The sequence below is a fragment of the Ixodes scapularis genome, unplaced genomic scaffold (assembly GCF_016920785.2).
Source record: "Ixodes scapularis isolate PalLabHiFi unplaced genomic scaffold, ASM1692078v2 PGA_scaffold1__304_contigs__length_218370807, whole genome shotgun sequence".
Lineage (NCBI taxonomy): Eukaryota > Metazoa > Arthropoda > Arachnida > Ixodida > Ixodidae > Ixodes > Ixodes scapularis.
Genome location: NW_024609846.1, coordinates 60,869,453 through 60,897,325, shown reverse-complemented (window position 1 = coordinate 60,897,325; position 27,873 = coordinate 60,869,453). Strand labels below are relative to the sequence as shown.

Genomic DNA, 27,873 nt, shown 5'->3' with positions numbered 1-27,873 from the left:
TAATGGGGGTCACGTGACCTCACGGGGGTCACGTGACCTGACGGTTACACCGACGGCGACGGCGACGCCGCTCAAGCCGGAAACGGGCGCCTAAGTGCTGCGCTCTAAAACGAATCCCTTATGCAGCCGTGAATAACCTTTCGTCACGACTAGGCACGGTGTAGACCCGTTTCTAGAAAATGAAATTCTTTTGTCGATAAGGCTAAAGACGTGTCACCTGTGCACATCTTGCCTTTCGCTTTGATTTCAAAAGCCTCGTGCAGCTCTCTGGATATCCTATCTGGGTATCTGGCCAGAAATTTTGTCTTTAAATGACGGGGAGCAATGGCAGCGGCTGCAGTGTGTTTACAGACGTCCAGATGGGGTTGCTCGTGTGGCCGCGTCAACTTCACGTGCGCGATCGTTGAAGCATCGGCCAGTCTGACCGATGTGTACTGACTCGTATGACATTGAAGTGAAGATTCTTTAGAATACAGAGGCCCCTAAGGCAACACACACGGGTTGTATCAGTCACTAACTGCGTTTTCACTGCCTCTATCCTTGTACAGGCGCAAGCTTCCAAAGATGGCACACTTTCCATCTTTGGAAAGTACAGGCACACTTAAAATGAAACATACGTGCTCGCGGAAGCTATGAAAGAAGGCAAAGATGAAAAGAATGTTTAATGGGACGCTGCGGCCGCGAGCTGCATAATTCTTTTTTAATTTTTATTTTTTATAGGTTTTGTTATCGCGCATCTTCAGATGCTTGCATTCGAACGTGCCACGTGCAGAATCGAACGTTACAGAGCCACCTGGATGGTTCAGCCATCACAACATGGTCGCGTCTTGCGGATGCGCTCGCGCCCCCAGCCCCAGAGCAACGGGACTATAGCGTTCCACACTCGCTTCTTCTCGTGCACATGGTTGACAAAGTTGATTCGACATTAAGGTGCAACCCCACCGTGCAGGACGTTTTGGTGCTTTTTTGACGGCTTATAACTTTCGTTCTTAGTAACTTACAATTATTAAGTTAATGTCAGATTAAAGAGCTGTTTTTCGACAATCCTTTAATGTCTCAAAATTACGATTACTATTAGTTGTTAGTTAATAATTTATCTTTTAATAGACCGCAGTCTCTAATGTTTAAAAAATTATTTCTCGAGTTATAACGTCCCATTGTCCACGATAATTTACGTGAGAGTTCGGTTGCATGCAATAAATGAAAAAAGTAAGCAACGAGCTGTACAGATAGTGTATATTTTAAAATAAAAAATAAAGTTTTAAATGGCATCATTTTAAGGCGCTATAAAAACGGAATCACGTAAACTAATCAAAATAACGAGACATTAAATTATGAAGCATCCTTCGATATTACATTTTCCAGAACTTCCGTATTGATATATTGCAAGTTAAAATGTTATAAGACCTCAAACTTTTCCCGTTCAGTTACGGCAAATTGTGGTTTCTTAATATAAAGTACAGATGGCGACACGTGTTCAAGAACAGCTTGATGTGCATCTTCCATCGTATGCCGCTTGGAACGCCACGTGAAAGACAGAAAAATCGCCAGATGTCACGGTGTCAGATGCCTGGATGCCCGCAGTGAGCGAGCCAGAGTTGTCAGAAACACAAGCGCGAGGCTGCGGGTGCACTACAGCTACTTTTGCGCGCGTTCTACTGTGCGGCGGTACGCATTCCCGAAGCGATCCAAATGAAATGGGCGCCTTGAAATGCATTCTGCCATTTCAGATTCCGCCACGTATGCAAAAATATTTTAATGTTTTTATCACATAGAAACACCATTTTCGCAATCAAACTATGCTTGTCAGAATGGTTTGACTATATTTTGTTTCAAAACCCACCTCGGTGGTTCTTAAGTGGCAATGATATTAAAACAAAACACAAAACAATCAATTGTCGTAGTGTCTCTGAGCCAACGCGCAGGCCCATAAATCTATATTTGTTGGGTTTAAATATCGGCCGAGGTGCCCGCAGTCCGGCGGAGGCCAATCTGAGATTTCGGTTGCACGTCAAGAGATCTCCAATTAGTCAAAATAAACCCGCAATTTCTTTTTATTGGGGTGTGTTAAGTGATTTTTGTTGGTATGTCTTGTAAAACCCTAAGATCTGAATATCTGCTTTGCTTTACCTTAGATCGGAACGCAGCCAACGCTACGGGCTGATGAAGCCACTGAAGCAGCGCCAAGAGCGCAAGGTCAAGCTGTTTGTTCCCTTTCTATGCCTATGCGGTCGGGCTAAACTAGAACAACTAAGTAAGTTACGCTTCATAGACATCTTGGTGCTTAAAATAATGGTTGTCTGTTATCTGAAGCTTTTGAAATCACAGGAAACACCTTTCCGGCCTCCCCAGATGTTTAAACCGTCCGTGACAAAGCAAAGAAATATTACGTGAGCTGCCTGACACCGAAACTTTTGAATCATGACAATCGGCAGTTGCGTTTGATTGGTTACGAACCACCAAGATGGCGGCACCCACAATAATTTTGGGGAAAAAGTGCCGATACTCTAAGCATAGTTTATTTGTTTTAACTCACAGGCTAAACCAAGTGCGGGGGGGGGGGGGGGGGGGCGTTGGCCGAGTGTGGCGTGGCACCGCAGATCAGAGCACGTGGAAAAATGCTCGAGCGCGAGCTCCGTTCAAAGCACGGAGCTCACGCTTCGAAACCCAACGTTGGCGGAACGCGTAGGGACTAAATCCCCTCGATGTGTTTGCGTTGGTCTTTCAAATAACCTCAAAGGTGCCAGTGCACGAGGCCCGTGTCTCAAGTGGCCCTTGGAGGCAAATGGCGGCGCAGCACTAAAATGACTGGCCCTTGAAAGCGAATGGCGGCGGAGCACCCGCTCGTGGCACGTGTCTTGCGCGTTTTCCCAACAATGGTTGGCGGTACTTGTAAAAAACGCCTTTATCAAGGGGCTTTAGCAGGGACCCTGGGTTCAGTCGCCCATCTGCATCCTACCGTCGTGCGATCGTGTACCACCTATAAAGCGTAATGCACGTTAAAGACCCCGAGCTAACAGTTGTACTGCACGTTTTTTAACCTTCAACGGGTAACAATGTCGCCCTACGAAACTGCTGCTCTCTAAAAAACTAACGACTAGTTTTGAATCTGCCGTTACATTGCATTTTTAATGTGTGTTCGCTTGTTCGCGTTCTTTGTTTTTTTGTTTACATCTTCGATTATTCGGCCCTTACTTATGATGAACCAGACTATAGGTGTCGGACTTCTGGAAAAATATTATATATCTAAGAAAATGGCATGTGAACGCAACAGACAAAAAAAAAACAGATAGGCGCACTTAATAAAACTAATTAAACTAATAGAATTGATTATAATTGTGTTTTTAAAGGTTTGAGGGTACCAAGAGCTATAAAAACGAACTCGATGCTTTGGATGGTGCGTTTGTGCACTGAAAGTATAGTTCAGGGCAGTATGCTCGCACTTGTATGTTCCGCTTCGCTCGCAGGGTAACCCAAATACTTTAGTGGTAATGTATTTAGTGAACCAAAGCTTATCTTCTGTATATCTGCAATGCCCTCAGTTTTCGCGTGACTACACGCTTGTTTATCATCATGTATTTTCGTTTCCAACTGCAATTCCGTTCGTGTTCTTTTGTGTGCTACATGCATTAGAGACCAAGGTAACCCAGGAGCATTCAATTTCGCGGATTGTAAAAAAGACTATGCAACTTGCCACGTGTGCCACAATCAATACAAAATAATATAAGCTTCACATATGCCCGCTTGCCTGAGTAAACATTGTTGTTTGTCAAGAACAATTGTGATTGTATGAAATCACGTGGGAAAAAACTCGTTCTAAGCACGCGACCGTCGGCATGCAGTGAATACTCATAATCGGCGCATTGGTATAGCTGTCAGCAGGTGGAGTTGTTCTATCAACCCAAGCTTAGAATGTTTCCTTCTTTTTCTTGCAAGCAATGAGGGGAGGACTTAAACCAAATCTGAGGGTAATAAAGTACTATGAGCTTTCAAACATAATGGCCTGAGCAGTATATGTGTCCAAGTAGCCTTTGATGCACCCTTAACTTTCGATACACTCAACGCTAGTGCAAAATGTAGGGCCTGTTTCGTTCTTAAGTACCATGTGAGTGCTTACACTATATTTTATACAATGTCAAACTGTACCCGTTTGCCTCTCTTTTTATCTTTGCACACCACTAATTGCGTGCACAAATCACCAAATCACCAAATTAAAACTCGTACAGGATGCCACAAAAAAAATACAGTTTTTTGTTTACCTCAAAAATAAACTACGCATCGTTTAACGCTCATTTTCCGCCAAAAGGTAGCGCTAAGTTACAACCAGATGCCAAAGTTTCATCCCGAACGGAAACTTTCTTCAAAAGTTATGTGATTTTCTAAAAATTTCATTGGGGAAAATGAAGCCCTTTTTTGCCCGTTTTCGGTTTCTGGTGCCATAGAGCCGCATGTATTCGAAAGCTCCGTCAGCCGCCATTTTCTCAATGAGTGTTTCAGAAAATCACTTACATTTTTAATAAAGTATTGGATCGGGCTGAACTTTGACATCTGGTTGTGACCTCTAGCGCTGCCTTAGGGCGGAAAATGAGCGTTAGGCGATGCCTAGTCTATTCTTTCGGTAAAAAGAACCCCCGTATTTTTTCTTTTGTGACACCCTGCAAGTTGCTTAAACTATGTGCAAAAGCTATCAACAGACCCAGAATCTTTGCTTGGTCAGTCATTGCATTTATCACCGAATTTATATTAGAATTAATAATTATTCTTTATTGCTGTGAGTTTATTTTTATCTCGGCATTTTTTATTTTGACCCCCGCACCAGCCGTACTTTGGGTTTACCAAACTCAACATCTAAACCTGAGTGTCATTTTTTTGTGCTTTCCAGACTTGTGGTTTTGGTCAAAATGAACACTCAGCTACCTAAATGAGGCACCTAACCACCCAAAAATAGTTTATTTCTTTATTTTTAGGTGGTTGATTCCTTAGGCTAGAATTTTGAACACCCAAGTCTATTCTTTCAGCTCGTTTTCCTGGAAATCCGCAAAAAGCCAAACACATGCACGACAAAAGCGCCGGCCCGTCATATTGCCGCCCGCCGAGCCGAGAAAGCAACGCTCTGGCCTGGTTCACACTTGCGAATCGGCGGGCGAATCTGCAAGGATTCGGCCGCCGGGCGTAGCGTCCACTGTGCATTGCCGCGGCCGATTCCGCTTCGGCGGCAGCGGATTAGCTGTAAGTGTGAACCAGGCCTCAGTCACGGACTTCTAGAAGATTTGCGTTCATTCTTTCAGCAGGCGTAACTTTCGCCCTGTTTTCTTGTTCTCGAAAGTGCCAGTTCATCCTCGCCCGAGCGCGCGACGCTCGAACCTTCTTTGCCGAACTTTTGAGATGGTGACGCACTGTAGATAAGCAGCTGCCGGCGACCTTGTCGAGTCACTCTCGCTCTCGCTCTCTGTCACGCTGCCGAATCGCCGCCTGCTTTTCTGCTGCCTCGACGCTCTTTCCTTACTTTTTTTTTTGTTTGGCACAAGTTTGCCGATTAAGCCTTTATTTTTCAGTACACTATTCGTCCTCTTGTCACCTTCATTTCTGTCAACATAAATCTAATCATATTGAAATCTGTGTAATTGACCTCTGAAATCTCCGGTAACGGCGCACAGGCAATTTTATATATTTCAACGCGTCGGTGGTTTGGTTGTGCATGTGTTTCACCATTTGGCTCAGGACGATTTTCGCGTTCTGTTCTGCCCACATTTGCTAGAAACGTGAGCTCGGAGCGTTGGCATGTACCCCTTGCACGAGAACTGGCGCAGCTGTGCGCGTTCCAAAGAAAGCTCGTGCAGAGAATAACAAGCAATTAAGGGACCAGGGATGTAAAATTCAGGATATAGAAAAATATCCCCCTGTATCGAAGCGCCACCACACACGATATTTCGGATTGATGAACAGGCTTGGAAGGCGATCCCACTGCCATCTGTTGGTTCAGAATCACACTAAACAAGGGTGGGGTTGCACCTTAAATTCCCAGCCAGATTTTTCTAAAATAAAAATTGAGCGCTTCCACGCTTTCAGCTGTGCTTTTTTATACCGGGGAATTGTTGTGCGACGCTCCGGCGTTACAGGAGCGCGTTGCAGGAATCAGATTTAGAAGAACTGGCATTACAAGAGCCTGTCAGAGCCAGCCCTGTAACGCAATGATGAAACTGTTAAAAAAACAAAAACCTCCTGATTACTAACATAACTTAATGCAAGCCCGATGACGCAGACAAAGGGTGCAATTGCAAATTAGGTAGGTGTTCTTAGCGCGATACGTTTGATTCTTCGCAAAGGACAAAGCCACGTGCGTCATAACGTGGTAGGTGTTCATAAGGTTTTGCAAAAGCAGCTGCGCGCTGAGATGGTTGTACTTTTTCCGGTCCGGACGCTTGTTGCGCTGGGAGAGTCGTTGCCCAAAGTAATGTCCGTACCTTTACTTTTATTGCGTTGCTACGGGAAGCAACGTTCTTGCTTAATTATACCCTAGGCACTACTAAGATACTGCGCTCGTTCCGGTACAGTTGACTAGCACCATCGCAGACAATAACTGCAACAGCCGATTTTGCCCTTTTCTGCGTCGGCGGTCCCCACGAGCTTTATCATTTCTCAAATTATCACCAAGTCGAAGGTATGGAACTTCAACATCGTATTTTATTTCTAGGTCATAAAACAGTTCTTTCAAAAACTGGCGATTACGCCAAAGAAACCCGAAGGGCTCTATCAGCTCGAATTGTCCGCGATAGTACAATTATGGACACGACCACCATTTAGATGAACAAAATGGTGGTTGTGTCGTAGGTCAACTCGATGAAAAAATACCTTATGAATTCATCAAGAATAACATTGACATATTAGAACTTCAACTCTTGCATCAGATTCCTCAAGCCGCGCGGTATATCCCGACGAACCCAAGACGGGTAAAGTGACACGTAACTTTAAGGGTGGAGATTTTTTTAAACTGTCGAATTACGTACCAATACTCGTTTTAAGTTTAAGCAACACTCTTTGTGAGAAAATAATTTGCAGACAGGTTCATAAATTTGTAATTAAATGCTGCATTGTTTGCCATAACGAACACGGATTTTAGCCAAAGAGGTCTACTTCCTTCGCGAACTTGTACAGACTCATCTTCATAATATAGGGCCTTACACGGCATGTTTGCTGTATAGTTGTATTTTAGATATAAGCAAGGTCTTGGATACAGTTCATCACACTATTTCACTGAATACGTTTCATAATTATGGCTACAGATATAAATTATTCCACTTATTTACTAGTAATTTGGCCGATTCCAACGATATCTAATAATTAATTATTATATTTTTACGCTATAAACCGTGTTAACTTGTGTACTCCGAGGCTTAGTTCTTGGGCTAACCTTTTGTCTTTACATGCAAGCTATTTTCCGCCGAAATTAAAATAGTCTCAAGCGTTCGTTTAAACTAATTATACTGCTTTAATGTTTTGCGTGATACACATAGGTTGAACTGGAAGAGAAAAAAAAGTGGGGAAGTGACCGGGGTTCTAATTTAGCTCACCACTAATAAACTCTCTTAACGTTAAGAAAAGCAAGTATACACTCTTCCACTCTCGGGGGGACAATGCACAAATTATGGAGGGTTCACTACACACGAGCCGTATGTATGACTATGACATTAATGATATATTATAACACCTTGTACTTACATAACACGCAGTTGCAGCATGTTTCCACTAAAAATATTTCGTTGTTTTTAAGTCCTATCGGCACTGGAAAAAGAAATCTGTTCGAAGGTTGATTATGCATATCATACCTTGTTAAAAGCACTGGAGTGTTGTGATGTAATTATTGTGCTCGCATTTTATTTCGCATTTGTGCATAGTCAGCTGAGTTACAGCAAATAATCTTGGAGTGGCACACATACCACATACCGGAACTAATTATTGGCTCACAAAAAGGCTCTGGGAATACTTACATACACAGGAGCTACTGACCCGAGCTGATCTCTTTTTCAATCAGTTCGCATGTTCTCTCCTTCATCCGTTTTCAAAGTCAACATTGCCAAAACAGCCCATACAAGAATGTAATCCAGGAGTTAACTTCCCCTAAGTTTGTTTATTTTGTCACGAATGACAAATGATGAGGCGACGAAAGACTGAAGAAAACTAAATCAAAGTGGCAATGCAGGCGAGTTGGTTCATCGTTACAAAACAAAACCAGCGCTTGTCCTGTCAATTTCTCTTCCTTGTGTCTTCGTTGTCCAGCGCTTGTCCTGTCAATTTCTCTTCCTTGTGTCTTCGTTGTCCAGCGCTTGTCCTGTCAATTTCTCTTCCTTGTGTCTTCGTTGTCCAGCGCTTGTCCTGTCAATTTCTCTTCCTTGTGTCTTCGTTGTTTGCGCGCTGATTCCATTTTGTAAAGAAAACTAAACGTTTAATTGGGTGAACTTGTGTAAAAAAGGAAGAAGAAAAAGGCTAGCGTCGCAGGCGTCCATGGCGGTGCAACAGCAGGATCGAGCGCTGGGGCAAGACTGAGTCCGCGGGGAAGCGCGATCTAGCAATGGACCTTTTCCGAGAAGCGTTCTGCGCACGCGCGAGCGCCCGATGCCAAGCGGTGGAAGTCGGAACGAAAAATCCAGGAAATTCGGAATGAGGCTGTAGATCGACGAGTAGAACACGTAATTGCAGCATATATATAATTTTGTTACACAAAAAAAAAAAGAAAGTGGACGGAAAGAAAAACACGACGTTTGGGTGGACGCTACGGATTTCCCTCTTTAAAGTCGCGTTGGGCACGCGACGCAGCTCAGAGAGCGAAGCAACTGGTAGCGTAGCTCCCATTATCGATTGGTAGCGCAGGTAGGTCACTTCTTCGATTTTTAGTTCGTGCAGCCACCGCCTGGTGCCGTCGGTATTTGGAAAAGGTCCTTTGTCATAGAGATCAGTAGTAAAGCTATAGTCGCGCCTCGCGCTAAGCCTTTCGCAGTGTTCCGTCTCGCTCGGCACGAAACAGCAGCAGACGATTTTTTTTTTCTTAATGCGATAGGGTCGAACGTCGCATTAGCTCTTGGACGACGATACCACTCTATGCTGTTGGCATCTTGCGACCCAGCCCGGTCCTGGTTTGGCCCATCCTTGATGTCCCTCGTCTCCTCCTCCGTGGCAATGCTCTTGAGAGGCCGAAAATCCACGGGCGCGTCGTCACGTGATCAGTCCGTCGGCGGATTGGTCCGTCGTGTGATTGGGCCGGCGCCGTCAGCGCTATGTCGGCTGCTTTTTGGTTATAAGAACAGGAAAAGCAAACTCACTAAGCAGGAAATAAATATATGCGTCCCTGTGGAAGCTCGGCTGGATCGCCACTTCTGAACGCAAGGGCGGGGAAACGCAAAAACCGGGAACGGATCAACGATGTCCCACTCAATTGAGTTTAACTTTGCCTTAATTTGGGATGACGTACCTAGCAATGTGAAAGTGAAAGGTAACGTTTTGGTATATTTAAACACTATTTTATAAAGTTGCAAGATACAAGTTAGGACAAAAACTTGTTACCCTGTGTTCCACATTAGTGAAATGTATACTTATTTGTTATGGGGTTATTTTTAGAAGTTATCCTTATTTCATATTGTGCCTTATTGTCCGTTAAATTCAGAAATCTGTTTTGAGCGATTTTAATTCAAATCTTGCAGAAAGAAGGAATCATGTCTCAAACGCTTATGAAAACAAAAATATGCTGGACAATTTCTTTTAGGATTAAGCTGAAAACCATTTTTGTGTGGTATATTTTTATTTCAGTTCTCGAGTTATTGATTTATAAAAGACCAAAGGCGAATTTTGGAATTTTTGCGGTCGTTAAAGGTCGCGTATTTGGAATATTACTCGTACACTTTCTGCAAAAAAAAAAAAAAAAAATCGTTTCGCATGTTTTTTTTTTTAATTACCGTGAAATCGCCATATGTTAATAAAACGTGTGTTTGTTTCTAATTGTCTTCGTAAACAATTCAGAACCTGGCATCCTTGACAATAGGTTACCCTGGATGATAATAGGTTTTGTCACATTCAATTTTATAGCTTAGCGTTTATGCTAAATAAATTTCTTGATTTATTTTTACTTGCTGTTTTTACTTAAATGAATGGACAATGTCGTGATCCCGGCAAACGCAATACCATAAGTTTGGGTAATTTTTTTGTTTTCTTATTACCCCTTCAGTCTCGGGTTAACTATAGAGAACCACAACAGGTCTGTTTTCTTTGATTCTTTCCTTTGCAATTTTCCATCTTCAAGGAACTAAAGGAAACCGGACCTGCGCCTGAGATTGGTGCGAGGGTACGGAAGAAATACCCAAGATACTAGGACCTCTTCTAAGAGCAGACAATACTTATTAAAACTAAAATGTCTGGACTACAATACCGAAAGCCGACAATAGAGAAAAGCAGCAACCAAAAACACGTTGCCGTCTGTGCCACCGGGGGAGCGGCGCAAGTTTCCAGTTGTTGCTAGGCCTCACCACGCAGAGACGTCTAATCACTGGTGCGATTGCCCCACAAAAATATTACCCCTACACACAGCTTGCCTTAGTTTCAGGTGTTCAAGTTCATACCACGTGAGGTCCCCTACAGCATTTCAACATACTTTTTTTTTTTGTCGCGAAGCTGATATTAATATTTTTTATTTATGCAATCCTCAAACGTACTCTGCTGAAACAACGTTCCCCGTTACAAGACATATTTCCCTTCCATACGCGGTGGGTCTCCGGCGACAAAGGTGCAAAGGGTATGTTGGAGATTGAAAATCCCCGTAGTGCTTAGCATCTTTGGTGTAGTTTGAGGTCACTGCTGCTACCAATCTTTTTATCTCTTATACATGAGCGATTCCTGGTATTTCACGAAACACGCTGGCCGTTGTTTTAGTGTAAAAATATTCGCTTGGATTGGAAATAAGATAAGCACTGTGGGCATCCTGGGGATCCAAAGCGTTTGCCTATTTTGCTCGTCTGCCAAATCGTCAGTGGTCATTTCCACCGCGAGGGGGCCAATGGAAATTGGCCACGCGAGCGGCGCTTCGCCGCGGATAAAAGGCCGTCGTGGCCTGTGCGCAGGGGCTCTTGGAATCGCGACAGGGACGATAATGGAATAAATGTCAGCGTGTTGTTGAACCATCGCGTTGTGTCATTCTCCAAGACGGGTAGCAGCAAGGGCTACCCATCTTGGAGAGTGACACAACGCAATGGTTCAACAATACGCTGTGCTACCCGTCTTGGGGAATGACACGCTCTATGCCAGAAACCCCTGGACTTCTGCAGGTTCATTGAAGCACCGGTAGTTCGACAAAAGTTGTGTGTCAGTGCCAAGGCGTGACTCATGCTTTTCTTGTCTACGACGAAAAACGCTACATTGTCTGCATAAAGGGCCGCCCACACTAGCGAGAAAACGCGCGTGGCACGCCGATCGCGGCAAGTAACAAAATGTCGCCGAAGCACAGTCAGCGCCACGAGCGCGTGCAGACACACGCCCTTTATCTTGCCGCTTAACCGATTTATCGGCGCGCCGGGCGCGTTTTCTCGCTAGTGTGGGCGGCCCTTAAGCCAGGCTCTGGTTTCCGTGCTCTCCTAAGTGTAACCCAGGACATTCAGACTCTTGATCATGCTTTGACAAAGTGGCTTTAGGTATGAAGTAGAAAGTAACGGGGACATCCTTGCTGTAGAGAAGACTTGACGGGGACATTTCCACTCACTCCATTCTTCAGCACCAGGCTCGTGTAGCAGTTTCTATACGCAATTTTAACACCCTGCGATCATATTATCGTCGAGGACCCGATCGAACGCTGTTTTAAAAATCGATTTGATGCATTGTGACGACTATTTTCGCTGAATGTACGCTCCAATATTCTTCTGGCCGAATGAACATTGTTCTGGATTACCCAGAACTTTATCCCACAGGTTTGATGTTTCCCGACGAGTTAGCAAATAACAGTTCGTAGTTTGTTTGGAAAATTTTTTAAGGTCTACATTACACGATGTAATTGGGCGATAACCATTCACCTTACGCAGTTTGCAGTTACCGGTTCATTCGTACTTAATAGAGCGCGCGCCTTCATAAACGATGGCGGCAGGGCATTTGACCTGTACGCTTCTCGGAAAATCTCTAGTAATACAATAGAAACTGCATTCTTGTGAACCTTGTAAAATTCAGAAAAGATCTTCGGTACCATTTGTGCTTGCAGGGTTACTCAGCAACACTGGATAGTATTCCAGAAAGACGCGCTCTATTCCCTCTTCGTCAGCGACTATTCTACTGCGGTTCTATTTTCTATAAATTCTTTTGTCAGCGAATATCGCTTTTCATCCTCCAAAGCCTGTTTTGTAGGCTGCTCTACCAGGAGGAACTTTTCTCTGCGAGAACGTACCACTGCATTTTCATAACGACCCTGATAAAGGCTGTCTTATTTATCTTTACGTTCATTATGTCCTTAGTTCCTTGGCGGGGTTTATTTTATACGAACTCAAGTTTGTATAAAAGATGCAAACAATATTGGCGTTTTTTCTCTGGTTGGTGCTCATAAAAGTTGAGGGTGCTTGCCCCCTCGACTGCAAGCTGCTTTACGTCCTGTTTAAAGCTCTCGTATTTTACAAAGACAAGGTCTTTTTTTTGGCCCCGTATTCAAGTAATTTACGCTTCTCTGCCACAACGTCCTTTAGACGCTGGGCATTTAGTTTCCACAGCCTCCAATCATTGCGTTTTTTTTTCTTTTTCTGCCTCTGTCCAATCGTTAAAATGACACTGCAGTGATCCGTAAAAAACACGGTTTCCACTGAGGAGGCACTAAGCAAGTGTAGAAGGTCACTAGAACGTTATAACCTCTCCAGGCGGACATGCGACCCACGTTTAAAGCGTGTAGATTTAATATATCTGGCTCCGGGTTGAAATTGTGCAACGTCAATCAAGTCACCCTCTTCAACTACCTCGAGTAACAAGCGTTCACTTTTATCTAACTGGGGCCTAGTAGGCGTTCTATAATTTAATTCGCAAACATAATTAAAGTGTCCAAGGAGCGCCACCAGCCTATACTGGCGCAAATGATTAGAAAAATAAACGCGCCAATTTACATCATTTGCAGCATATATGCAAAGCACCTATAAGGGCAGCTTACTCGCTTGCTTCCAGATGTCGATGTTCATACCGCATCCTCTAGAGCTAAACCAATCACGTAAAGCTGAAACCTCATGAGGATTGAGGAGCATTCGCGGTGCGTGATTTGATTTAGTCGGGAAATGCAGACGCCGAAAATCAACCAGAGCCGTGACGACGCACTTTCAGTGCTGCCTGGTTGGCTCAATTGGACCGGAGCACTGGCTGCGGTTGGAGTTCAGAATAACATAAAGTATTAAAAAAAAAAAAAAAACCGCCCTTTAATATAGGTATATTTAAGGGCGAACTGTAAAGGCTAGGGTTCCAGGACCCAATAAGAGCGTCGGAGCGACGCTCGTGACCTGACGAAACGGGAGCATTTGTGCCACCACACCAAATTCGAGGCGCGTGACCTGGAGGAACCGGCTGTCGGCTGCTAGCTAAGAGTCGTCTGCTCCGAAACCAACCACCTTCCGATGAACGTCCACCGCAGCACCATATCCGTCCGCTAGAACAGCGAGCACTTCGGGAGCAGCTCATGAAACGACCATATGCTAAATTCAGCCACGAATCTGTGACGGATGCTAATGCCAGGGCACAGTGTGTTTTTGTGAGCGGAAACGGCCGATTACACTGCTGCGATCGCCGGCAATCGCCAACGGCCACGGCGCGACAAGGTAAAACAAATCGAGCGGATATGGATGTAGCGACCCTTTTTAAATTTAAATAAAATTAAAACGCATATGTTTTTAATTGTATATTTTTTATTCTTTATATCTTCTCGTTATAGATGGAATCGCGCGAATTCAACTGCCATTAAAAAAAAAGAAGCCTAGAACTACATTTGTCGCGGACGGTTCTGTTGCTATGGCGGTAAAGAGGCCCCGGTGGCCTCGACCATGGAGTGTTATCTCGTGCCTTGCTCCGGCGCCCTTATTGGGTCGCGGGGGCCACAGCCTGCAAAATTCGGCAAGTTATCATGAAACGTAGTATAGTCATGATGAGTCAACAGCGATGAGTCAACTGTTTCATTTCCAATATTTTTTTCTACAGGTGAAAGCATCAAAATATGACGCATCCACGCCATGTTGATGCAAAAGTTCGAGTTCCGGAGGTGGACAAATGCTGGAGCGTGGCATTGATTACGTTAATCGTGATTTTTATTGCCTTAGCTCTCGAGCGATCAACCGGGCTCCTATACATAGCCTTCATGGAGGAATTTCGGGTGGACCGTCAAGCCGCCTCTTGGCCCCAGAGCCTTATGACATGCCTAAGCGGCCTCAGTGGTACGTTCGCTTAAATAGTATATATTTGAGACCGTAGCGCACAACCTGTGTTGTGGTACACAGGAACAAATTTCAGCGAAAATAAAAAAAAAACTTTGTCGTTAGATGGTCCGCACTCGGCGCATACTCCACACTTGGTAGAGGTCGGCATCTTCGTACATAACCAGCAAGAAAGGAAATGTCATTCGCGGTACACTTTGAAAAATATCTCCTCTATTTACAGGCAAAAGAGACCGTCCTTAGTGAAAAAGCCGCTTGTATGAGAAATTTTTTGTGTACAATAAACACATATGAATCATACAAGGTATACAAGAAAATATAAGATCCATAAAAGAACTATATTAAAAGTATAAAATATATATAAGAACATATAAGAACCATATAACAAACTTATAAGAAACTTCTCACAGGTTTATATTATGGTTCTTATATGCTCTTATATATCTTGTATGATTCATATATGTTTATTGGACACAAAAATCTCTCATACAAATTAGATTTTTCAATAGGGGTGCCATGCAAAACTTGTCGTTTCATTATTTTGTCAGTCAAAAACTTCGTCACGTCTTGTCCAATTGAACCATCTAGTAAACACAAATCCTTGCATAATCTGTTCGCGGAGATAGTCCACCGCGCTTTAAATCTCAACGTTTAAACGTATACAGTCCGGAAAATATGGCACATCATATCTTCCCATTAATTTTAACCCGAGCTATATTACATTTTAGGGTAACTGAAACTGTGCTACTGTACAGGCTTACTCGCACAAGCCTGTACGTAAAACGCGCCTGCACTTGTTCGACTGAAGGTGAAAGCTACATTCCATCTGAGCGAATGTTGTTTGATTGACGTCGTCCAAGTCGCAACAAACACCTAAAACAGAAAGTTGTTACCATGTTTACGGCTCGATATTTTAAATCCTACATATAACACCATCGTCAGCATCAATTCCAATAGGGAAACCATAATGTCTCGGTGGTCTTGTATTTGCATCTACCCAAAATGGGTACATAAAAAAGTACGTTTTCTTAATAATAATAATCGTCGGTTGTACCAACAATACCCTGAAACGCAATCTGTAGACTTACTGGATCAGCTCGGGAGGGTGGGATCTGTCCTCAAACAAAAAAAGGTAAAAGATATATACAGGGTGTTTTTTTTAAGCTTTACAGATTTGTTTAAAAAAAGCCGTGAATGTTACACTTATGCACTTTGTGCAGGTGAGTTATACAGCCAGGGTGACATAGTATAGAGGGCTAATGTTAACGATCTTTGGCTAATTAACTTAAACTCGTTAATTAACTTTTAGAGTAGAGAAAATACACATATGGTTCCCATTAGAAACTCAATGAGAGTCATCAAAATCCACTAAATCTACTCTTTTTAGGACGACTTGAAGCTCCTGGAAAAGTTGGGTGCGCACCAAAGTTACCATTCTTGAAGCAAGCGCAAAGCTAGCAGTGGCGGAACGCGGATGATTAGATTATCATCGCGTTCCACCACTGTTAGCATTGCGCCTGCTGCACTAGTGGTAAGGTAAAGCACGAGTGGTAACTTTGGTGCGCACCCGACTTTCCCACGAGCTTCAAGTCGTTCTAAAAAGAACTGATTTAGTGGTTTTCGATGACGCTCATTAAGTTTCCAATTGAAACCAAATGTCTATTTTCACTCATCCAAAAGTTGATTAACGAATTTTAACCATTAGCCTGACGTATCGCGAAGATTAGCCACCCACATAATGTCCCCCTGGCCGTATAACTCACCTCCACAAGCCGCATAACTGTAGCTTTCATTGCTTTTTTTTACACAAATTTGTAAATCTTAAAAAAAGCACCCTATACACACACACACACACACACATATATATATATATATATATATATATATATATATATATATATATATATATATATATATATATATATATATATATATATATATATTTATCAGTGTGTCGAACCGAAAAAATAACGGGTTCGGTTACGGTTCAGGTTCAGGTAAATTTATTTTGTTCCGGTTCAGTTCCGGTTCGATTAATTCGATCCGCGAACCGGTTCGGGGCGCTGAACCGGTTCGCGAACCGGTTCGGAAATTATAAATGACAAATTGCAACATCAAAATAAATTACAAATAAAACATCTGAAATCAGCACATACGAAACGGGATACATCGTAGTGTAAGGCTCAGGGATTTCTACCAGGAATGGTTTCTTTATGTGCACTCAAAGGTTACCTCACCGACGTTTACGCATTCGGCCTTCATCTAATTGGGTCCGACGCAGTAGCTGTAAAATCCGCGACCTCCTTACAAACCCACTTACAAGTTGAACTCGCTAACTATCCCGCCACCTCGGCGTGTAAGCAATTGAAGGAACAGTGGGGAGAAAATACAGCTTTCTTTATTTGAACTAGCCTTCGGTAACTCAAATTAGACCCTTAAAGAAGTTTTCATTAAACAAGATACGGAATATGAAAAACACTTCACCGAACGCAACGCCAGAAGGACGTAATAGGATAAATATTAAAATAGAAGAGTTCGCTGTCTCACAAAGATGTTAGCTTCTAAGTGCCTGTACAAAACCGGATGCATTATTATCAAACTCCACAGCCTTTTCTTTTCTCATTCCGATGGAAGCAAGCTTCAAGAACTCGCGCGTTCTAGAAACATGTTATGAAATGAGCACACAGCAGCTTTTAGGATTTACGAGATTGTAAAAAAATGAAACCCCGTGACGCGATTATTATTTTTTTTTTGCACAGCCTTCGAATTGTTTTTTTTTTCCGTGCAAGCCGCGACCAGCGCAATACTGGTTCCTATGTCAAGATCCATGGATGCAGCTTTTGTCAAGACTCATGGATGCAGCGTTCATATTCTTAAGACTGAGTGGAGAAGAAAAATATGTAAGCGAGGTCTGTGTCAGTTGACGGCACTTAAAAAACAAATGGCATTGATAGCACATTCATTGTCAACAACGCGTGGCCGAACCGTTTTGACATGAACCGGTAACCGTTATTTTTTTCCGGTTCAGTTCCGGTTCGGGTTCATCGCGATAACAATATAACGGTTCGGGTTCGGGTTCAGTTCCGGAAAAAAATACCGGTTCGGTTCCGGTTTTCGGTTCGGTTCGGTTCCGGTTCGACACCCTGATATATATATATATAGGGCAGGATGCCGAAGAATCTGAGGTAATGGAGTCGCACTTTCAGTGTTTTTGGTGTTTCAACGCATTTAGTGAGTCGACATTTCGGCCTGAGTCAGGCCTTCTTTAACACTGCTCGTAGAAGTCCTGGCTTTCCCGGAAACGTCAATTCAAAATCTTGTGCATGTTTCTTATATTTTAATAGTAAGCTGGTGATTCATTGTTTGTGTTTATGTTTCATTGCAAGGTCTTGCCGTGGGACTGCTTCAGAAAAGATATTCCATCAGATACATTGCAGTTGCAGGAAGTGTTGTGGGATGGATTGGCATAATAGCATCAGGATTTGCTCCAAATATTATCTGGATGTCTATCACTATGGGAGTCATTCACAGTACGTACAACGTTTGTTCTTTTCGACTGCTACAAGTTAAATAATGCTATTGCACAATATCAAATACTTGTTCCGATAAAAAATAGAATGTTGAGAATTGTTCCTTTAATAGATTGGTGTTGACCAAGGCTAAGAATTAAACTTTTACCGATAAAAATGTTCATATCTTACGAAAACGAAGATTATGCACATTGATGAAAAAGGATGTGTGTGCTAGTGTTAATTAAGAATGTTATTCAGTAACATTAAAAGGACATGCAGGTGATTGAAATTTGCTTGAAAAGCGTGTTTAGCGTTTTGGATCGAACGGGTGAAAAAAAAGTGGAGGTGACATTTACAACGATTCCGCCTTCACGGGTTCATTATAGGGTTCGGTTGTCATTAAACGGTGCTATTAAGACGGTTAGACAATGGATTGTTTTCTATTTATTAATGCGTTAGCATTTGAACGCTCGTTTTGACGAAACCCCGGTGGTGTCCTTCGATTGTCAGCGCCGGGGAGAGAGGGAGAAGTCAGGGGAGAGGGCAACGGCGCGCGACGCTCCCAATTGGTTCGAAGAGGTTACGCCAGCACGCGTTAACCTCTCCAACTCTCCCCGGCGCTGGCAAACTGACAGACACCGCTGTGTTTTCGTCAAAACGAGCCCTTTCGTTTTCGTCAAAAGCCGCGTTTACATAAATGCGACATCAGCGTATCGACTCCAATCGTCCTTCGAATGAAGCCGACGAAGGCAACGTGTACATGAATGCGCACCAAGCCCTACGCGAAGGTGGCGTCACGCTGTGTCAAAGCTCAAAGTTAAAGCTGCGTTTCCGGCGCCAGACGCACACGTGACCACGTTTTTCGGTGCATCGCACGTAAAGACCTTTCGACGTTTTCGGCGAACATTAAAATCGTGCCCGCTGTATTCGATGCTGCGCAAGAAGTTACGAGATGGAAGAAACATCCAAACCCAAGCGTTTTGGGCTCCGGACCGGGCCACCGGGCCCTTCTGGAACTGAGGCGACGTGTGTGCGCACGCTCTGTCGAGCGAGATCGTTTCCAACTCGCCTTAAGACGCCACCGCGCTCCGCCAAACCTCGTCGACCGGAAGCGGGCCAACCAGACCGAGAGATCGAAAGGCTGCGGCGCGGCCAGGAAGGGCATCGAGGTAAGAGCTACTCGTTCTGCGCTATCATGCAGTGCTCGGAGCTCTCGGCGTCGTTCGTGTTCGCGCCGAAGCCTTTAGAGAGCGCTTCGGATTCGCAAGTCCTACTTCGCAAGGCTTGGGCGAGAGCCGCCCTCACTGAGTAGCTCAGCTATATTCCGCTCACTTATGATGGCAATAAAAGCTTGCGTTTCTTGGAAGAAAACTGCGGGCGACCACACAGGACCGCTGTTCTCCGCCGCCGCCGAGGCTGGCCCCCGCCATCTTCTCAGCTGTTCACTCGATCCCGTAGCGAGCGCCTCCCCATAATCCTCCCTGTTCCAAAATGCGATGCGACCTCCGTCTACACGGAGGTCGGCTAACGGCTTGAGGGACAGCACGTTGGCTGTGTACATCGCTTTTCCAGGAACGTGTCCTATGGCGTAGTTTTACTGGAGCAGGCGCTTTCGAAATGTCTGCAGTCGTGGACTCAGCTCGTCGAGTCGCCTTGTTATCATGAGGGGAACCAGCGGATTGTGATCTGTCTCAATGTGAAACTGCAGTCCTAAGATGTACATGCGGAAGTGATCACAGGCCCATTTGATCGCGAGCGCTTCTTTCTAGATTTGAGCATAACGTTGCTCCGTCTCATGAGAGAGCGCGATGTATAGGCAATGGACAGCCGCTTGCCGTTTGTCTCTTGTAGCAAGACAGCTCCAATACCGTAAGATGATGCGTCTGCTGAGAATATATGAGCATAGACTTCTTGGGATTTTAGTGCGTCAAAGTTGGCGCTTTAGCTAGAGCTTCTTTCACTCCTTCAAAGCTTCTCTGCTGGTCGGGTCCCCGGAGTCAGGCAGCGTCGGCGCAGAGAACATCCCGCATTGGCTTCGTTGTATGTGCCAGGTGTGGCAAAAGCTTGACAAGGTGGTTTTCCATTCCCAAGGACGATCTCAGTTCCTTCACATCTGATGGTTGTGTGATCTGTATGATCGCAACGACTTTTTCCGGATCAGGCTTCACACCTTCGCCAGAACCGATGTGGCCTATAGGAACTTGACCGCCTGCTGTGGGAAGGCGCACTTGTCGATGTTAAGTGTAGTGTTATGCTGGCTTTGCTGAGTAGTTCGAAGTCCTTAACCAGGTTCGCGTCGTACTCGGCGAGTGTTTTTCCCCAGACGATAATATCGTCTTGTAGGCAAGCCTGGCCTTCCACTCCCTCAAGGACTCTATGTCGTGGTCGAAATAAGATTGATTGAAGTGCGTAGGTTTATTCTAGCATAGCAATACAGGTGTGAGTCGTGCCGTGTCTGGCCGCGTTCCGGTGGAGAGGGGGTCCGCGCGCGGAAGCATAGGGCACAGTCCAGTGTCACCCGGCGGCGGTGGCGATGACGATAATCTTCCGACAGTTCGCTTTTTTAACCATGCCACCTCTGCTCGCTTTGCTCCTCCTTTCATTTTACTATACCCTTCACCAACTCAGAGTAGACAACCGAGGCAGCCTCCTTGGCTAAACTATTTTTCCTCCTCCTGCTCTTTCTTCTACCTCCATGGAACGTCATGTCGGTAGGATGGTGACAACTAAGCGATTAGGCCTGAGCTTGACGCCGAGCGTCCCTCAACGCATTGATTGAATGCGAGACTCCTCAAAACTCTGACGTAACGTTCGGGTGCAGTTTCTTATTGTTTTCTTATTTTTGCGTTTGATCTTACTGAAGACAGCAAAATTATAATGCACGGGTTTTGATGATTCTTCGAGGTGTTGTCTGAAAGCGAACTGCCTGCTTTAGCAACTAGTCGCGAGGCACCCAACGCGGTAGGTCATTCTTCTTCCTGCCATCGTGGCGAGGAACTTCCGGGGCTCTCTTTGCTTCCGGTTTTAGAATCGGGTTGCCAAAAAAGTGCAAATTGATCGGTGAATATCCCAGAGACCTTTGCGTGTGCGCAAACCGTTTAAACGGGTTTAATTCCCAACAGGGAGTGCCTTTAAAACGCTGCACTGTGGGGAATCACAAAACATTAATTTTGTTTCCTGCGTTAAATTTGGTAGGGTGCTGGCATTATATCAAGGAGGATAATGCATTTTGATATTACATCCCTCAGGGTTTCAGTTTAAACCGTTTGTTTCACTCTAAGTCTGACCGCAGCCGATGATACAGTCCGGAGGAGGCGATCACGCAGCGACAAACGATTATTATCATGGCGTTCGTCGATTTTGGTGATTTCAGTCACCAAGCTAAACCGATCACTCACAAAAAAAAAAAAGCGCAGGATCGCAACGGATCTACTGTGCGTGATTGATTTTCTCGGTAAAAAAAATCCTTCAAAGGTGGCGAGCGGCGTGACAATGCAATCTTGGCGCCACTTGATTGACTCTCTCGGACAGTAGTGTTGGTATGCAACCTTGGAATACAAAGCAGAAACATTAACATATAATAATGTGGCAATGGAGCCGAAAAGAATACCGATTGCTGGGGCTGTGTAGCGTCTAAGGAAGTCAGTTTACTTTGCTGCTGAGTTTTCTAAATGAAGTAGCTCATTAGGAAATCTGAACCATGCCCTTGATTTATCCACTCAAAAACATATCAGCGTCTTTACGTAATAAGGCAGCGATATCTCAATCCAGACTGTAATGGGAAGATAAACAATTCTCAATACAGGCATAATTTATACCCCCCCCCCCCCCTTAAAAAGTGAAAATTATTCTTCACTTGGTTGTACAACCATAAAGTGGCATCAATCTATCAATACATCAACATTTGTTTTGTGTTTACCATCAGTTCAGAGCAAACGGCAGCAAGGGAAGCAAACAAAACAAAACTTAATTTAGCGAAAATAATAAAAGCGAGAGAGGTGTTTTCGGTATATTCCGTATGCTAGATGAATACCTACACGAAGACACCCGTTTCGAATATCACCGAAATAGTTTTCTGCAAATTAGATAATTTCAAAACGCGATACAAAAACTAACTCTAAGCGCAACTGTTTTCCAGGTATCGGGAGCGGCGCAGTCTACTTGGCGGTGAAAATATTTACAGTAATGTATTTCGAGAAGTACAGAAGCACTGCGTTAGGAATCGCTCTTGTCGGGATCACAGTCGCAGGTTTCGTTTTTCCAAAGCTGCTCTTGTATTTAAGAAGTGCCTATGGATTTTCAAATGCTCTGCTTCTTCTGGGTGCCCTTTCGATGAACTCGACTCCGCTCATCTTTTTGCTTAAGGTTCCTCCTTGGAGCAAACTTAGTGAAAGGAAAGAGTCAACGTCCTCACTTCGTCCACTCACGACTGTCTATGTTATTGAAGGCAACGTAGATCGCGAATATCCGGCAGCTGGTCAATCTTCTTTTATATCATCTCAAAATACGCGGGCGAATATTGCAATAATGTGGTCTCCCGTCTTCCATATTGTCATCTGGTCGACAGCAGCTACATTTACACTTGACCTAACGTTTCTTACGACAATCGCCGACTATTCTGAAGACAAGGGTCTTTCCCTCGATGATGCTGTTTGGATATCGTCGTGTTTTTCGTCAACCAATCTTCTGGGACGCCTGTGCCTTCCATTGCTTGCCGACAAACAATACCTTCGACGTAGCACATTGTTGACGCTTACACAGCTTTTGACTGGTGTCGTCATGGTGATAACTCCTTTTGCTGCCACGTACTGGTCCATCGCGACCATTGTCGCATTAGCATCATGTTTTGTCGCCTGTTCGCTTGTTCTGCACGAAGTGCTAATAGCTGACTACTTTGGTGTCGAGAGCTACGGATTTATTCAAGGTATCATTGGCCTCGTGAGAGCTCCTCTTCAACTTTGCAATCCTGTTCTTGCTGGTAAGTACGCTTAAGTACGGATAGAATTATTCCTTACGATTCACTGCGTATTCGTTTGTAGAAACAGTATTATGTTAAGGCACATGTCTTAAAAGTGCTATTTAGGTGTTTATATATGAGCTCTTGTCAAGTAATGCTGTGTTCGTTAAGTATCTTTCTTGCACTAGCCTAATGTACGAATTACCAAGCTTTAATTGAATGAAAATGGGGGTGGTCGGGGCCCTTTCTGTCAAAAGTCGAATTGGTTTGTGAGTTTGAGCAGTGAGTATACTCCCTTCCCCATAAAGCTGAGAAAAGAAGCTCCACCTTCAGCGCGACCACTCTGCCCTTGCTAACACAAGTGCGAAACCGAAAGCGCATGCACGCAAATTTAAAGCACTGTGGAAGCCAGCGAGCTCGCACTGAAGGTGGAGCTACTAGTCTCAGCTTAAAGGTGAAGGGTGCATGGGAAGGATCAGACTTCAAATGTACTATAAGATCCTAAAATCGAGAGCGCGAATTCGGTCAGTGCAGACGGACGGATAAACTAGCTTGAGCGCCAGTGCTGGTCCATACCGATTTTATCACCCCTTTCTTAATGAATTTGCAATATTGCTACGACTATACTGCTCCAACTCTAAATTCTACCACCACTACTATACTTATGATACCACCGATATACTACTACTACTACTACAATACTAGTGCTACCACTATTACATTAATACTAGTATTACTGCTACTATAATACTACTACTACTAGTAAAATAGCACCAGTAAACTCAAGGTAAATCATGCAGTAAGGATGACAAAAGCACGGTTATTTTTGTTTTAAAAAAATCGTAACCTGTGACGCATTCTTTCAGGAATCTTTCGTGACCGAATGGGGGCGTATGACAACTTGTATCGATTTCAAGGAGGACTCATTCTCTTTTTCGGACTGTTGTGGTGGACGATCGTGTACTGCGAAGGAAGGTGTCCGTCATTTTTTCCCAGCATGCGACCAGAGGAGACAATCAAATCAAAAGCCGTCCTTGAAATGTCAACACACTCTGGCAGGCAGATTTCACCAAACGCTGGCAATCCAAGTGACCATTCGGCTGAGTTCCGGGTAATATAGGTCGCGAATGGTGACGAAGTTACTCAAAGTGAAAAGAGATGCACTAATTAAGAAGCCCAGAACGAAGCACAATCTTAAAGAATAATATGTACACAAATTGCTCCTCAGTTTTATTTAGGTCTCTGTGTACGCAAGATCTTAACTAGATGAACTTATAATAGGATTTTAGAAAATCTGTTGTAAACATTTCGTTATAACCTTTATGAACGTAATAACACTGCTTCTAATAAAAGATTTTTTTTGGAGCACTTGTAATTGTTTCACTATTTACGAGGGCGATTAAAAAAGATCTGCATTCTGGCTCGTCCGATTTGCAAATTATTTGGGGCATCATCTATTGCCACTCGCCTATCCAACCGAATCAGTTCACGTGCACGCTCAATGCCGTCATCAGTCATGATCGCGGACGAACGTTCAGTTCCCTTTTTAACGCGAGGGCGTTAAAGAGCTCGCGTCGCAGAAGCGCCGGCGTCGGTGGCGTGACGGGAAAATCCTGGTTGGTCGATAGGGTCATGACGTCACAACCAAATGATCTTGCGTGGGAATTTCAAACAACTCACAACGCTCACGTAAAGCATGACGTGCCAATTAAAGGATGCCATATGTCTCAAATGATTTCACTTTCTAAGGTAAGTCATTTACCTTAAAGAAAACTGTTGAAGAATTAAGACGGGATTTGAACTTACGGCCCTTCGGTTACGAGCCAGTCACGCTACTGTCTAGACCTCAAAAAGGCCTTTTGTTTTGCTTTATTGTGCAAAAACACACAAAACACACCAAACACGACAAACCAGGTTAAAACACAAAGGGCCCTAACTTGGGCCCGCTGGCGGCGCTAAAACTCTGTCATGCCCATTAGCTTATCCAGCGGGCCAATCCATTCAGGCGGGGTCTCAGTTTTAAGAACATTTTTACCTGGATTACAAGCTCGATAAAGAATAAATGCGCCGATTTTGGTTGAACTTCAACGTGTCGCACAGCCAAGCGTGACCGCCATAGACTGCACAGCCCTAGCGCCATAAACATATAAGGTACGTTATCCCCGTTCTTTATAGGAAGAAACCTAATTTTGAAATGGTCAACGCATAGATCTTTCTTCAAGGTACGCTGTAAAAGATCCCCAAAAAATGCAGCGTCCCAACAGTGCACGAACACGTGTTCGATAGTTTATGCCTGTCGGCCAGTTCACGCCTCAAGGGACGTACAACCCACACTCCTGAAGCCAGACCTTCACAGGTAAAGTGGAGTTGCGCGGCCGAAAGAAAAACGGTTTAGTGTCGGCGGCACACACATTCTCTTAAAACTTAACATCTTGCCCAGGCCCTGAGACGTACTGCAAACGGTACAGTGTCAAGAAGGTCTCGCGTCAGTCTTTTACGCGTGACAGTCGCCAGATAGTCACGCGAAAATTTTACTTTCAAAAAATAATAAGAATCAACAACCTCCTTTTCGAAACCACGTAGCTTTGCCGGGGGGGCCAAACTTTGAAGTTATAACAAAATACGGAAGGGCTTCTGCTAGTCGGGTCTGTATCATAACTTGCAACAGTGGGTTAGGTTGATCCCTCAAATATAGAAAATGAGAAACAGTTTTTCGAACAAAAAGATGGCCTAGCCCTACCCCTCCTTTGGATACACAACGGAAAAGGTTATCAGGGTACTTGGGTTCACTACCCAGCAACCAAACAAACAGCGCAAAAAACTCTGTGCATATTCTAGATGCAGCTCCTCGTACACCACATGACTTGCAGGACATACCATATATTTGCAGTTAAAAATACATTGCACACAGTTGCGCGAGTAACAATTGGCAAATTGCAGTTACGCCAATGAGATGTCTTTTTCCTGAGGTCTTCCACTACACCCTCCCAATACCGTGTTGTGATCTTCATCTGTTGCAAGGGGGCGTCTAGATACTCGCACAGAATGGTGCTCCAACTGATTCTTTCAAATTGTGCTGGCGTTGTAGCCCACTCGCCGTGCCGTAATCCAGAGCATTTCTCTAGGTTAACTGCAGCCCCCGTTGCCGCACAGAACGTAGAGCACAACTTGAAAAACTTTCGTGACACTTCTCTTGTAATTAAAATTAGCGAAATATTATCCGCGTATGACAATATTTTCGTTTCAACACGACCCATAAAAAACCCGCTCACTTTCTGGCTTCGAATTAAACTTGAACAAAATGGCTCTAAATACAACAAGAACAATAAAGGAGGCAATGGACATCTCTGCCTTACAGAGGGCGACACAAGAATTGCTCAAGACCAGTTTAGTGGTGCACCCAGTGTACGCCATACGTACCCCCTCAAATAAAACTTTCCCAACATTCGCCCTTTTTAGAACTGCCAAAATAACATCATGGTGAACACGATTAAATGGCTTCTGCATACCTACACTGTTAGCAAAAATAACACGCCCACACGTGTAAACCGTTGTCCCATAGCGGACACGTCGAAACGTGTTCGATTTACACGTAGCCATGTGTATTATTCGTCTACACACGAGGTGCCGTGTAAACTAAACACGCTACACCCCGTCTGCCTTCCGTAAAACACGATTTGAGCGTGTTCCTTATGAAACCTGGCGGCCAGCAGCCGAGAACAGGCGAGAGACGAGCCCAGCGAGCCGCGCGCCTTTCAGCCGAAATGAAAGCACACGGGACGCGTTTGTTCTCGTTCGATGTCTTTTATACACAGTAAACAGTCTCCAAGCGGCGGACGTAGCTGCGTGCAAAGGTACGTACGTGCGTCGTCGGCGGTCGGCGGCGTCGGTAGCTACGACAAACGCAGCCGCCAGACAGAAAAACGAAGGCCGAACTCACATCGATAAATAACTCTAGCAAAATATTTGGAATCGGGCGGTAACTTGCGCCACCTAGCGAGATTTATAGCAGCCTATATATAAAAAAAGCGAGTATGTTTAATACGCTGCGAACCATCACAACTAGACACAACCCTACATACATCGCAGACAACACGAGTACCACGTATTACACAGCACCGACAAATACACAAAAACAACAACGACATTCCTTTCTCCCCGCGGCACATATAAGCTTGACGCTTGACATGTGCGGGTGAGCTCTTTCGTCGCTGACCGTTACAGATTTATAGAAGACAGAAAACACGGCACAATGGACAGCCGTGTGTTAGAACTATTTGCATTTAAAAAGTCTGGAGGCAAAATCTATAATGTTAGTCCGTTGGGACAAATAACGATATATTAACAATAAATTTTAAACCGGCCATGAAAAAGTTCAAATTTTTGTTATTTTCTTGCCTGACCAGTGTTATGAGCACTTCGACTAGCTTGAATAAGATAGAAAAACAAATTATTGGGATTTTATTATTACGTATACAATATTAAATGGAAATGATCCTTGCGCAAAGCATTTTTTATATATTTTTGTGAAGGACATCCCCCTAACACTTCACCTCCGCTGGTTGCAGTACGGGAGCAGACGCCTTCATTTTTGGGCGTTTTTATGCAGTTTGTTGTCGTATGTCGTGTCCCTGTCGAGTGGAGTGGTGGAGCTCGGGAGTTTGTGACCGGTGTTATTTGTGATCACTGGTGTGGCGCTGATGCATCTTTTTTTTTTTTATACTGCCACCACCACGAACATTGAAGATTAACGGGACCGTAGCACTGCATTATATTGAATCGCGAGCTCCTTCTCTGTTGACGTCGTTTTTCTGGTACCACTTGCGGATACTTCAAGCGTTTAAACAGTGCGCACCGCCGCGCCTACATCCCCGGTGACGTACTGAACCTGTTAAAACGTATTTCTTCCATCATTTTGGAGTATGCAAGGCAGTTATCTCGTTGCTCTGGTTTCGGTTATAAAAGCAAGGCAAAACGCTCGTAG

At 44.2% G+C, this 27,873-nt stretch overlaps 1 protein-coding gene across 1 annotated transcript; it reads left to right on the top strand.

Annotated features, from left to right (window-relative positions):
- Positions 1–14,254: 14,254 nt before the first annotated feature.
- On the top strand, positions 14,255–24,009 carry LOC8033975 (monocarboxylate transporter 12-B). The gene is made up of 4 exons (XM_029982624.4): positions 14,255–14,420; positions 17,807–17,950; positions 22,071–22,910; positions 23,756–24,009. Exons 1-4 carry the CDS (start codon positions 14,345–14,347, stop codon positions 24,007–24,009), a joined length of 1,314 nt encoding a protein of 437 aa, XP_029838484.4. The 5' UTR covers positions 14,255–14,344.
- Positions 24,010–27,873: the final 3,864 nt, after the last annotated feature.